The sequence below is a fragment of the Boleophthalmus pectinirostris genome, unplaced genomic scaffold, assembly GCF_026225935.1.
Source record: "Boleophthalmus pectinirostris isolate CB_2022bp ecotype Guang Dong unplaced genomic scaffold, ASM2622593v1 HiC_scaffold_4, whole genome shotgun sequence".
Classification (NCBI taxonomy): domain Eukaryota; kingdom Metazoa; phylum Chordata; class Actinopteri; order Gobiiformes; family Gobiidae; genus Boleophthalmus; species Boleophthalmus pectinirostris.
In genome coordinates this window covers 2,907,159-2,919,370 of record NW_026571353.1, presented here as the reverse complement: position 1 = coordinate 2,919,370, position 12,212 = coordinate 2,907,159, and the positions used below count along the sequence as shown (strand labels likewise).

Below are 12,212 nucleotides of genomic sequence, written 5' to 3'. Positions count from 1 at the left end.
AAGTAAGAGTAATACGTTTTTGGAAAACAGCTACTCAAGTAAGAGTAATTGTTGGAGTAACAGTCTGGATGCAGCTTCTAATTTATTTGAAGATGATTTAATTCTAAAGACAAAGCAAAACACTAAATCATGCACAAAATCTGATATTTTCAAAGAACACAAAAATGAGCAAAACTAAATAATATCTGAAGGAGCGGTGCAAGAAACAAAAATGTTCAAATCATTTCATATTGTCACCATAAAGCCTTTGTAGAGTAAAAGTACTGTTGCTGTCTTTTGCTGTAGGATCACAAACCTCCACTGTTGAGCCAGTGCTAACCACTGTGCACACTGTCAAATATATTACTCAAGTACGTAAAAGTATGCAGGTTAAAAACTATTAAAAGAAGTAATTTTTTTAAAGTTATTCAAGTAAATGTAACTGAGTTGAAGTAACTGAGTACTACCCACCACTGATCATTATTATATTATCAATTTATTTAAACTGATCATAACTATGGGTCATTTTTTACAATACTATCTTTCAATCATTTTTCAGTGGCGGCTCAGTGGTGAAGTACTTTTGTATAGTAGTTAGTAGTACCATAGCTGGCTAATAGACCTAATACACAAAGTTCTTGTGTGTTGTTTTTTGAAGGTAAAATGAACAAAAAGATGGGAGGTTGTTCAGGGTTTGTTATCAAAATATTTTTTTCTCATTTTGAACATATGAGCAACATACTGTATTTACAAAGGCAAAATTAGCAAGTGTCTTGCCCAAGGAGTTTTTAGCTGGCACTGAACTGTAAACATTCTGAAGTACTGAGGAGCCTAAACTGTAGGATTGCAGTATTTTACACTTCTTTCCATAGCGGTGCGAGTGGCACTTGTCTCCAGTAGGTGGCGGTATTGTGGCGTAGATGATGACGCATGACATTTCCAACATGGCGGCGCCTGTGGTGCACGGATTCTTTTAGTAAATAAAATATAACCCTCACTTCTGCACATTTACATTTGATCATACACACTTTAAAAACACCAAACAACGTAAAGTCCATCTTGCAACCATGGCATCGGGTACGTAGTTCTGAATGGTCATTAAAAGTAGTTGAATTTGATTTTGTTGTTTGATTTTTAATTGTTGGTTTCTTTGTTTTTTGTTTGTTTTGTTTTGTTTTTTTTGTTTTTTTGCAGAGGATGAAGTGAATTTGCTGGTTGTTGTAGTTGATGTAAACCCGATATGGTGGGGACAGCAAGCACAACGGGACCCGGAGGTAGAACCAACAACCAACATTACACTGCACTACTACTAATAAGGATATAAAGATGCACTGTGTCACTTTTCTTTTGGAGAGTATGTCATATTGTCTCCATGGAGAATGTTATTGCATTGAAATGTTACTTAGGATGACCAGACGTCCCTATTTACCCAGGACAGTCCCAGTTTTGAGCTCTGTGTCCCCTGTCCCAGCAGATTTGTCCCAGTTTTATACAAGGAATGTCCGAGGTGTCCCTACACTGAAGAGCACCAAAAGGACAATTCTGCATAATTTTTGTATATCCAAGTAGCACTCCTGCCCCCAAAGATGTGCAGTAAAGAGAGGCATACATTGTCAGTTTTTAGGTAAAATACAGAAAAGCTGCTTATAAATGACCAAAACACAAAGAAAATGTGACTACACTGCCTCACATGTCATGAAAGTGTAGAGTTCAGGACAGTTTTTCTTAATTACACACTCATTTTACAATATTATTATTACCAACCACCGCAAAGCAAGAGTGTCCCAGTTTTTGATTTTGAAATTCTGGTCACCCCAGTAAAGTGAAATGTCATTGCCTCACCATGTTAAATTACAGGACACAAAATATCTGGTATTTTTTAGCCACGTAAAAATACATGTTAAAGGCATGTTAAATGTCAAGTTACAAATTATCTTTGTGGAAAAGTAAGGATCGTGGTGTTTTTAGCCTTGTAAACACCTGAAATTGAATAAATGCAAGATAATGATGTACTACATGTTCCATGTGTATTTCAGTTCACACTGTCGAAGTGCATAGACGCTGTGATGGTGATGGGGAACTCTCACATGGCCATGAGCAGAACCAACAAACTGTGCGTCATGGCAAGTCACTGTCAGGACAGGTAATGAGACAAAGTAATATTCCAAATTTAAAGTGTAAAAAATAATCAGCAGAAGGGTAAATGACTGGACTATGTAAAGAATATATTCTGAAGTCAATGAATGTGTATTGATTTGTTTTAACAATCTATACACACCCAAAGAGTCATGCAAGCTTTTATCTCCTCTCGTTTAGATGACTGTAATGCACTTTTTTCTGGCATCAGTCACCATGCACTTTACCAGTTACAGTTTGTCCAAAATTCTGCTGCTCACCTTTTAACTTGAAGCAAAAAACATCAGTACATTACCCTGATTTCTGCATCCTTGCCCTGGCTTCCAGTTCATTTTAGAATTGATTTAAAGATTTTATTGTTTGTTTTTAAAGCTTTGAATGGACTGGCCCCATGTTACATTTCAGATCTCATCCAAATTTACACCCCTGCGCACTCTGAGGTCCGAGGGCCAGCTCCAGCTTGTGGGGCCTAAGACAAGACTTAAAACCAGAGAGGACAGGATCGGCCCCAAACTCTGGAACACTCTGCCCCTCCCACATCCAAATAGCACCCACAGTGGAGTTTTAAGTCTCATCTTAAGCCCCACTTTTTTCACACTGCGTGAGTTGTGTGGTCCTCTCTGTCTTTCATTTTATTTTTATGAGTAGAAAAATTCTGTTTGTCGACTGGACAAAAGTTAGTTTGGTTGAAGACGTTTCTCAGCTTATCCAAGCTGCTTCTTCAGTTCTGGTCAGACGCTGGTGGACACTTCCTTATATCTGCAGGAAGGAGCTAACTACACTGAAACTAACACACACACACTTGTTTACACTTTCTGTTAGTTAGTCAGGCCTATTGACCTGGACAGGGTGTGGGGTAAGGATTCTCTTTCTTAACAAAAATGGCTTCTTTCACTCCCCTCTCAAACCAAATTTTCTCTCTGTTAAGAAAGAGAATCCTTCTCTAAACAGAAATGGAGGCCTCAGACACCATCTATCTCCCATTTACAACTCCATCCTCAAACCTAAATCAAAACAAACAAGAGAACAACAGCTGTAGCAGGTCAGGTCAAGAGGTGTGGAAGCTTCATTATGGCCATTAATTGTTCTGCTAATTAGACCCCACACCCTGTACAGGTCAATAGGCCGAACTAACAAACAGAAAGTGTAAACAAGTGTGTGTTAGTTTCAGTGTAGTTAGCTCCTCCCTGCAGATATAAGGAAGTGTCCACCAGCGTCTGACCAGAACTGAAGAAGCAGCTTGGATGAGCTGAGAAACGTCTTCAACCAAACTAATTTTTGTCCAGTCGACAAACTGAATTTTTATCCTCATGGATTCTACCTAGACGAGTGAGGGATTCTTCACACATTTTATTTTGATGTTTTTTACCTTTTTATTATTTATTGGTATTCTTGCTTTTATTTGACTAGTGGAGCTAAGTTGAGCTTTATTTTATACTTCTATTGGATATGTTTTATTTGTATTGTGCAGCACTTTGGAAACTGTGCTGTGCTACAGTATACTGTGCTATAGAAATAAAGTGAATTGGATTGACCCCTGTCACATGTTCACATCAGTATTCTAATGTACAATGTTGTGAACAGGACCTAAACCCTATTATGGTGACTTAATAGTCTTCCATGGGGTCAGGTGCACATGTTTTAAAGTCTATGTAAAATGGCTTCTATTCCAGCCACTTCTTGTACCCCAGTAAGAGCTGGAGGGGAGGGGACGGCCGAGACGAAGACACCTCGTCCAGTGGAGACGGGAAGTACGAGCTGCTCTCTGTGGCCAACAACCTGATCGCCGACGAGATCCGCAACGTCATGCTCAAATGTGAGGACAAGTACTCTTTACTGGCATACTATGTATGTAACTTTTTGGTTGGGGGTCTGTCGCCTGCTTGTTTCTATGGAGATGTCATTGCTCTGCCTGGAATGTTCCACAGTATGACATTAAACAGCTCTTTTTTATGTTCATTCAATTACAGGTGGTTTATACCTTAGAAATACCTAGAAAAACAGACATTCTGACTGAGCGGGGTCGCCTCTCCACACATCTGACCTGTAAATTTTGTCTGGTTTGCTCTCCATGAGGATAGAAAGATTTAATGCCACACTGAAACATTCTAGACAAAGCACAAACAGCTCCCTGAAGAAAATAAATGGAGGGAGGAAAAGAAAAAAAACAACGTGAAGCTGAAGTTACCTCATAAAAGTGCAAAAATGCATCTGTATTTGTCACGATGTGCAGAGGCTAAATCCCCCCCCCAATCCCCACCCAGTAAGAGAATGTAACTTCAGTTTGGAATTTGGAAAAAAAAAAAAAAAACAGGTTTAAAAACCCTACCTACTTTTTTCACAGTTTTGTGTTAAGTGAAAGTGGAAGTTCTCTTAAAGAAGAGATTCTCAAACTGTGGGTGAGGGTCCAAAAGAAAGGCGCAGAGTGTTTGGCTTTGTAGTCGGTAGATTATTTTAACTTGGTCATTTTATAAGTAGCTCAGATGCTGAAAAAGTGTGGGCAAACCTGTTCTAGATATAGTAGTTGGCTGGTCATTATTAAAATTGTATCAGGTGTTTTTCGCCTGCATAATGGGTGAGATGTTAGTCTTAATTTTCATTTAAGTGGTCTTTAAAAGGTCTAAAAAAAGTCTTAAATTTGGGGTAGTCAAACCTGTGGACACCTTGTATTAGCCATAACTAGTTTACATTAACTGTTCTACTGCATATACTTTGGTTAGGTCTACAAATGTAAGTTAGTTCTGGTTCTTAACTGTCCTTGTGCTTGCAGCTGAAGTAAAAGGAAACTCCACAGACACCATGCTGGCTGGGTCCCTCGCTAAAGCACTTTGTTGTATCCTTCAAATATGAATAAAGACTTTTGGGACTTATACACCTAAAAGAAGAACTCATCCTGTGAACTGTACGGTAGCTCAGTGTTTGTCCTGATACAAAGGTTCGAATCCCACTCTCGACATAAACATCACTGGTTGAGCGGTCAGATCCATTGACCCACAGGGTGACTGGTGTGATTCCAGCTCCCACAGATGAATCGTTGTGTCCAAGACACTTAACCCACGTCACACCCAGTTTCTGTGTATGACTCTGTGTGTGAATGGGTGAGTGGTTCCTTGTTGTAAAGCACTTTGAGTGCCTTGAAGGTGGAAAAACACCATTTCATTTTGATGTTGTTTTTTCTTAACTCAAATGTTCAGATATTAACCGAATGACCAAAGATATGGAGGGTAAGGATCATTTGTATAATCTGATCTATAGATGTTTGAATGCGCTAACTGTGCTGTGTGTGGCTCTGTTCTAGTCGGGCAGGAGATCAAGTCCAGGATATTGGTGAGTACGAACAGTGTCATTGGACTCGTTTACATTTGTGGAGTTTTTGGAATTATAGTGCTAATAAAAGATAACAGCAACGATTTGGTTTAGGTAGGTAGTTAATTTAGGTACCTGCATATTGACAGAGGTGGAAAGTTACTCGTGTTGTCACGATACTAAAATTTCAAACTCTATTCGGATACTAAAGATATACTCTTTACTCAATACAGATTCTGATACCACAGTGATAATAACAAACACTCTTTAGACAAAAGAATGTGATTTTCTGTTAAATTATAGTAAATGCTTTTCTATTCCCATATGGTCTTATATGTGTGTAATCCCTCAGTGGTCCAGATAGGTTCTATAGTGGTACTTGTTCTGATACAGCCCCAGATCACTCTAAAGCTACTCAGGAAGGGTTCATTTTTTTACTTTTAGAGTGTCTAGTTTCAATTCTATTTTTAGTTTGGATTAGTATCAGATTTTTGATACTTTAGAGAACCCTAGTACTTACATTTACACAGCTACATTTACGTGAGTAACTTTTATTTATTTTATATTTAAAACTTCTCAGTGTATATTTAAGACACCATACTTTTACTTCTTGAGTAATATATTGTACAATAACAGTACTTGCTTCCAACTGTGAGTAACATTCAAACTTTGTTTCTTTTTTACCTTATACTAGGGCTGCAGTTGACTAAAGAAATTCTAGGTCTTTTAAAGCCATGTCCTGCAATTTGATTAGTCAACTAAAATGGGGGCATGAAGCTCTCGGTGTATCTGACCCAAACAAGCACTCATAAGACTAAACCTGCAGGGGAAGTTCATGCAAATCTATATGTGCAGAAAAAGTACTAGGAAACAATGTATTTATGTCAAGACAGATTAAACTTCTTGAGTTTAGTTATATTTTTTGCTTATAAATAGCAAAAAATATAAAAACTGGAGTTTACTCCCTCACTAACATCTCCTTTCCACTGCTGTTCCATAGAAATCCTTATAACTTAATAAAGTGATTAGTCGACTAATACAAGGTTTGGTTGACTGAGACACCATCGACCGATTACTCGACTAAACAACTGAACTCCTACAGCACTACATTATGCATATGAGTATTTATATGGGTTTGACTGTGAACAGGCGACAGCACCTCTCACTCCCTCGGGTCCTTGTGTCTGTACAGGTGATCAAAGCAGCAGGTGACTGTGCTCTGCAGTACATGAACTTTATGAATGTGATTTTTGCAGCTCAGAAACAGGTATGACCTTTGAGCTGCTGTATGCACAATGTTTGGGTTCTTTTAAAGAAAGGAAATATTTATAATAATGATACACACATCTTCTCCTTTTTCCTGACAGAACATTCTGATTGATGCGTGTGTGCTTGACTCCGACTCAGGGCTTCTTCAACAGGTACTGTTAAGATTTCTATTGAAATACCATGATACTATTTTACCATGAATGCTGATTTTTAACTCTTTCTTCTTAACCAGCCCCTCACATCTGCACTGTTTGCTTTATTATTTTATATTTATAAGTATCTTTTGTATACTTTTGAAACAACCATTTTGACAACCCACCTTATTCATTGTAATATCTACAAGAGTCCCCAGCCACTGCTATAAAAATGGACCACGGCCCAACTGGTACCACGCCCCGGAGAAAAATATTGTACCGGAATTTTACTTGTTTTTTGTAGTCTACACCCATCTATGTGTTTTACTCTAAAAATACAGTGCAAGTTAACCTGGTAAACTACAAACATGAGTATTAAGACCATTTTTTTCAAAGTATGGTTAAGAGTTACTGTTCCTTACGAGAAAAATGTTTGGTACCTTTCATCTACACAGTGTACCATGTTTGATTTTAGTCCTCATCTTTCAGGCCTGTGACATCACCGGAGGCTTGTACCTTAAGATCCCTCAGAAAGTGGCTCTGGCTCAGTACCTGCTGGTGAGTCTTCACATGTGGCTTTTGAGCAAATGTGTATTTTGTGTTTTAGAAGAAACTTGGTTCAGTACTAGTGCAGCCTCTGCAGCTCAGTGAGGGAATTCTGGAGGTTCTGAGCTTTCACATGAGGCCTGGCCTGTCCACATACTGAGAATGAGACAAACTTGAATATGTCCTGTATCTGCAGGTTAAGGTTCTGGCAACACAAGGTCAGATGTGATGAACATTTAATTTTTGAGCAATAACATTTTAGGCCAATGTTTCTCAAACCTTCCACTTCAGTTTCTGAGTTTGCCTTCATTTTATCCACTTTATCCACTTTTTGTCCTCCTAGTGGAACTATACTGGAAATTATGTAGTGCACTTTCAGACCTGACTTAGTCTTAGATTGGTCCTAGAATAGTCCTGTTATAGACCTGGTTTAGGTCTGGTGGTACTCGCAAAGCCAGATCTTTTCTCTGATGGTACTTGGTGTGAAAAGTTTGAGAGCCATTTTTCTAGGGAATACAGTCCCTGACAAAAGTCTTGTCACTTATCCATTTTGTTGAAACAAAAAATGTCTCATATGAAAGCTAAAACCCTCCCAAATTATGCTCAATATACTAAAATAAATTTGCTTCACTGAAGAAAGATTGATCATTTAATGAACACAGAAAGGTCAGATTTTGGCAAGACAAAAGTCTTGTCGCCTTGTCATATGATGCACCCAATTAGGGATGGGCATTTGATGAAATTTTCTTAATCGATCGTCGGAAGAATTAACAATCGATTATCGATTAATCATTAACGTTTTTATATTAAAAAGATCATCATTATTATTACTATCTGCACTACTAATCTGCATAAATAAATTCAACTTTATCACATATAAACCGTAACGACTCTAGAGCCACATCAGCCCGTTTGACATTATAATGTGTTTAATTCAGTTTTGTGTAACTCTCACAGAAACAAAACTTAAAACCGCATCGCTAATTTGCATAAACTAAGCGAAGATAAAACTACACCTCTTGTGTCACTGATGCGGTCAATATCTGTCGGATTAAAAGACATGATTCAGTGGAATACAGGTTAGTGTGACCATATTTGCGTTTGTCAAAACCAGGACACCGTACGGGGGGAGGGAGGTGGGGAGTCGTCATCGACATTGCGCGACTCACACCCGGTAAAGCTTTTTCCCACTGGACACCGAAACATATGTGCTGCTTTATACACTGTGCACATGGCCTCACACTTGTCCCGAACGCAACAGAAAGCGTGGAATTTCTTGTACAAATCATCGTTAAATACACATTTGTGCTTTGGCACGCTGCAGGCTGACCTACTGTTTGTGTTTGCTCGCTCCTTCTGAGTGCAGAGAACTACATGTACGGACCCCTGTTTGGTCACGCTACGCACAGCAATCTACATTCGGTTTGTCGATTAAAATTAACGTAATCGATGAAATTCTTAATGATCAATTATCGATTAATCGATTAATCATTCCGATCCCTACACCCAATCCTAGATTACAGCCTCACCTGTGATCAGTTACTGATCAATCAATTAGTGGGTGTGATCTGAAGACCAGATCCACTGCTGAGGTGGCTGACACCTTCAAATGTGTCTCAGCGTCAAGTACAAAGAATAAGAAAAAGATCTGAAATGACTGGAGATGTTTTTGACAAGCCCAGGTCCGGCAGACCCCGCAAGACAACTGCTCGGGAGGACTGTTTGTTGATTTGAAAATCCAAGGCCAGCCCCTTTTCCACTGCAGCAGAGCTCCACCAGGCCTGGTCACCTCAAGTCCCTGTGTCAACCACAACAGTTTGTAGAATTCTGTCTCAAAATGGCCTCCATGGTCGAATCAGTGCACAGAAACCAGCACTAAACAAAAGGCAATTAAAAAACCGTGTGGCATTTGCCAAGGCCCACAGCCTGCTAAAAGGATGGACACTGGAAAAGTGGCAGAAGGTGGATTTCTCAGATGAATCCTCAGTTGAATTACATCACAGCCGCTGCAAATATTGCAGGAGACCTACTGGAGCCCGCAGGGATCCAAGATTCACCCAGAAAACAGTTAAGTTTGGTGGTGGAAAAATCATGGTCTGTGGTTCCATCCAGTCTGGGGGTGTGCGAGACATTTGCAGGGTGGAAGGCAATATCAATAGCCTCAAATATCAAGAAGTATTAGCTCCTCTTACATTCCCAACCATAAAAGAGGTCAAATTTTGCAGCAGGATGGTGCTCCATCGCATACTTCTATCTCTACATCAAAGTTTGTCAAGGTGAAGAAGATCAAGGTGCTCCAGGACTGGCCAGCCCAGTCACCAGACATGAACATCATTGAGCATGTCTGGGGTAGAATGAAAGAGGAAGCATGGAAGGCAAAACCAAAGAATCTTGATGAACTCTGGGAGGCATGTAAGACGCTCTCTTTGCTATTCCTGATGACTTCATCAACAAATTGTATGAATCATTGTCGAACCGCATGGATGCGTCCTTCAAGCTCATGGAAGTCATACAAGATATTAAATATGGATCTCACAGCACCACTACTTCATTCACTGACATTATGCAACATATTTTTATGACCTTTCTGTGTTCATTAAATTATCAATCTTTCTTCAGTGAAGCAAATTTATTTTAGTATATTGAGCATAATTTGGGAGGGTTTTAGCTTTCATATGAAACATTTCTAAAACCAATCAATTAATTTAAAGTCAGGTTATAAGCTTTTGTTTCTACAAAATGGATAAGCGGCAAGACTTTTGTCAGGGGCTGTACATCTCCATGGAGACAAGCTGGTGGCAGGCCTGCCAGGAGAAAAGTTCCATAGTACACCTTTAATGGTAAAATGAGCCTATAATGGCAGCATCCCTAAGCCGACCCTTCTCTCCTGCACCACAGTGGGTGTTCCTGCCAGACTCGGAGCAGCGCAGTCAGCTGGTGTTACCTCCTCCAGCTCACGTGGATTACAGAGCAGCTTGCTTCTGCCACCGCAACCTCATCGAGATCGGATACGTGTGCTCTGTCTGCCTGTCCAGTAAGGCTCCAACCCTGCTTTAAAGTGCACAGGACAGGGTTCATGTTGTTCTAATAGTGACTTGATTTGGTGGGATAGTACCTGTGGTCAATATTTCTCAGTTTAACATCAGTTAAGTGGCAAAAAGTATAAAAATACAGCAAGTAGCTGTAAATTTTAAAACAGAATCCCTCTACCTCACCTCATTATTATGACTGTTTAAACCTTATTTAAAGGTCCTATATCATGCAAAATAAATTCTTGTGAGCTTTAAGCAATGTTATAATATTGTTCCCTCCTCAAAAACAGACCTGGAGTTGCATTCACACATGTTTAAGTAATCCTTTCCAACTAAACTCAGAATGCTCTGTTTCCACCTTATGATGTCATGTAGTGGTAGTTTTCAAGTTAACAGCTACATTTTCGTTTGTTCAGTGCCAATTCAGAGATTGGCAATTCCAGGGCTCAAATGATCCCAGTGATTCTAGTGAAGGTGTGTGGAGTTTAAAAACACAGTGTAGAACTTCCTGTGCTACCACATGACATCACAAAGTGGAACAGGGCGCTTTCAGTTCAAGAGAGGAACTCAATATGCAGGGTTTATATAAATCTGCAGGATTTATGTGTTTTACATGTGTGAAAAAAACAAACCACAACTCCAGGTCTGTTTGTGGTGAAGAAACATTCTAACATAGATCAAAACATAGTGTAATATAGAACCTTTGAAAAAACAAAGGTGTTGTCATTTATTTTTTATTAGCTTGGTCACAACTATTCTAATGTCTGCTTCCCTTGTACAACCGGAAAGTGAAATTATTAACTTGACCAAAATGTAATTAAAACTACAAAACATTTGGCAAGATATGTGTTAAAACTAAAACATAATTATGTTAACTGTATTGCAGAGAAATTAGTGGTCTAGCCTGTCATACGCACTTTAAATGCTCATTCACCTACACTGTGTTTCTTTGTTGAAGTATTCTGCAACTTCAGCCCCATCTGCACAACCTGCGAGTAAGTTTGTTCAGATTTTCTAATGTTGAAAATAAACGACTGCTTTAGAGAGAGGTAACTGTACAATTTGTTTTATTTTTTCCAGGACAGCGTTCAAGATCCAACTCCCACAGATGGTCAAGCCCAAGAAGAAGAAGCTAAAGCCGTCTTGAGGAGGACATTACTTTTTACTGTCTGTTTTATTTTGGTATTTAAAAACTGCAACTGCTACATTTTTTCATTAAAATACAAAAGCTGGTTTTGTGTGAGTTTGAGTTTTTAAAGTGGGACATTAGAGCAGTGAAAACTGGGTAGTACTCTTACTAAAGAGGAGAGTGACAGGGTAGGACAGGCGGGGTTTGGAGGTACAAGGAACAGAGTGATAGGTTTAAGAGGTATCCACACTTCAAATTCCACCCCTGTAGCCAGGTGTTTGTACTACTGTAAGTAGTTGCTTAGGCCACTGGGGACAGCACACAGTGTTATACATTTTGACCAGAAAGCTGCATATTTACTATACCTAGTTTGCTCTAAAATGGCTGTAAAAATGACCATAAACAGTAGATAATCTTATTAAAACACCATATACACAGCACTTTTTTTTAAGAATATGTAATATAAAGTCGATACCAAAATTAGCCTTAATTATTCCTGGTTTTGTTTCTGTTAAAATAAAACTTTCAATAGTAAATTAAACCATCTGTATTTTTGTTTCATTATAACTGAAATTATAGTCTAAATTTGATTAAAATACCACAAAAATATCGATTTGCAGTTCTTAACAGCCATATTGCATATCACAAAATTTCCTAATAATGCACAGCCCTACCTCTACT

At 38.8% G+C, this 12,212-nt stretch overlaps 1 protein-coding gene across 1 annotated transcript; it reads left to right on the top strand.

Moving 5' to 3' along the window:
* Positions 1-872: 872 nt before the first annotated feature.
* On the top strand, positions 873-11,634 carry gtf2h3 (general transcription factor IIH, polypeptide 3). Its single transcript, XM_020938364.2, has 13 exons — positions 873-1,056; positions 1,174-1,253; positions 2,016-2,122; positions 3,789-3,931; positions 4,886-4,948; positions 5,310-5,339; positions 5,414-5,442; positions 6,614-6,688; positions 6,789-6,842; positions 7,314-7,382; positions 10,269-10,404; positions 11,361-11,397; positions 11,483-11,634. Exons 1-13 carry the CDS (start codon positions 1,047-1,049, stop codon positions 11,547-11,549), a joined length of 900 nt encoding a protein of 299 aa, XP_020794023.1. The 5' UTR covers positions 873-1,046; the 3' UTR covers positions 11,550-11,634.
* The last annotated feature ends 578 nt before the right edge of the window (positions 11,635-12,212 follow it).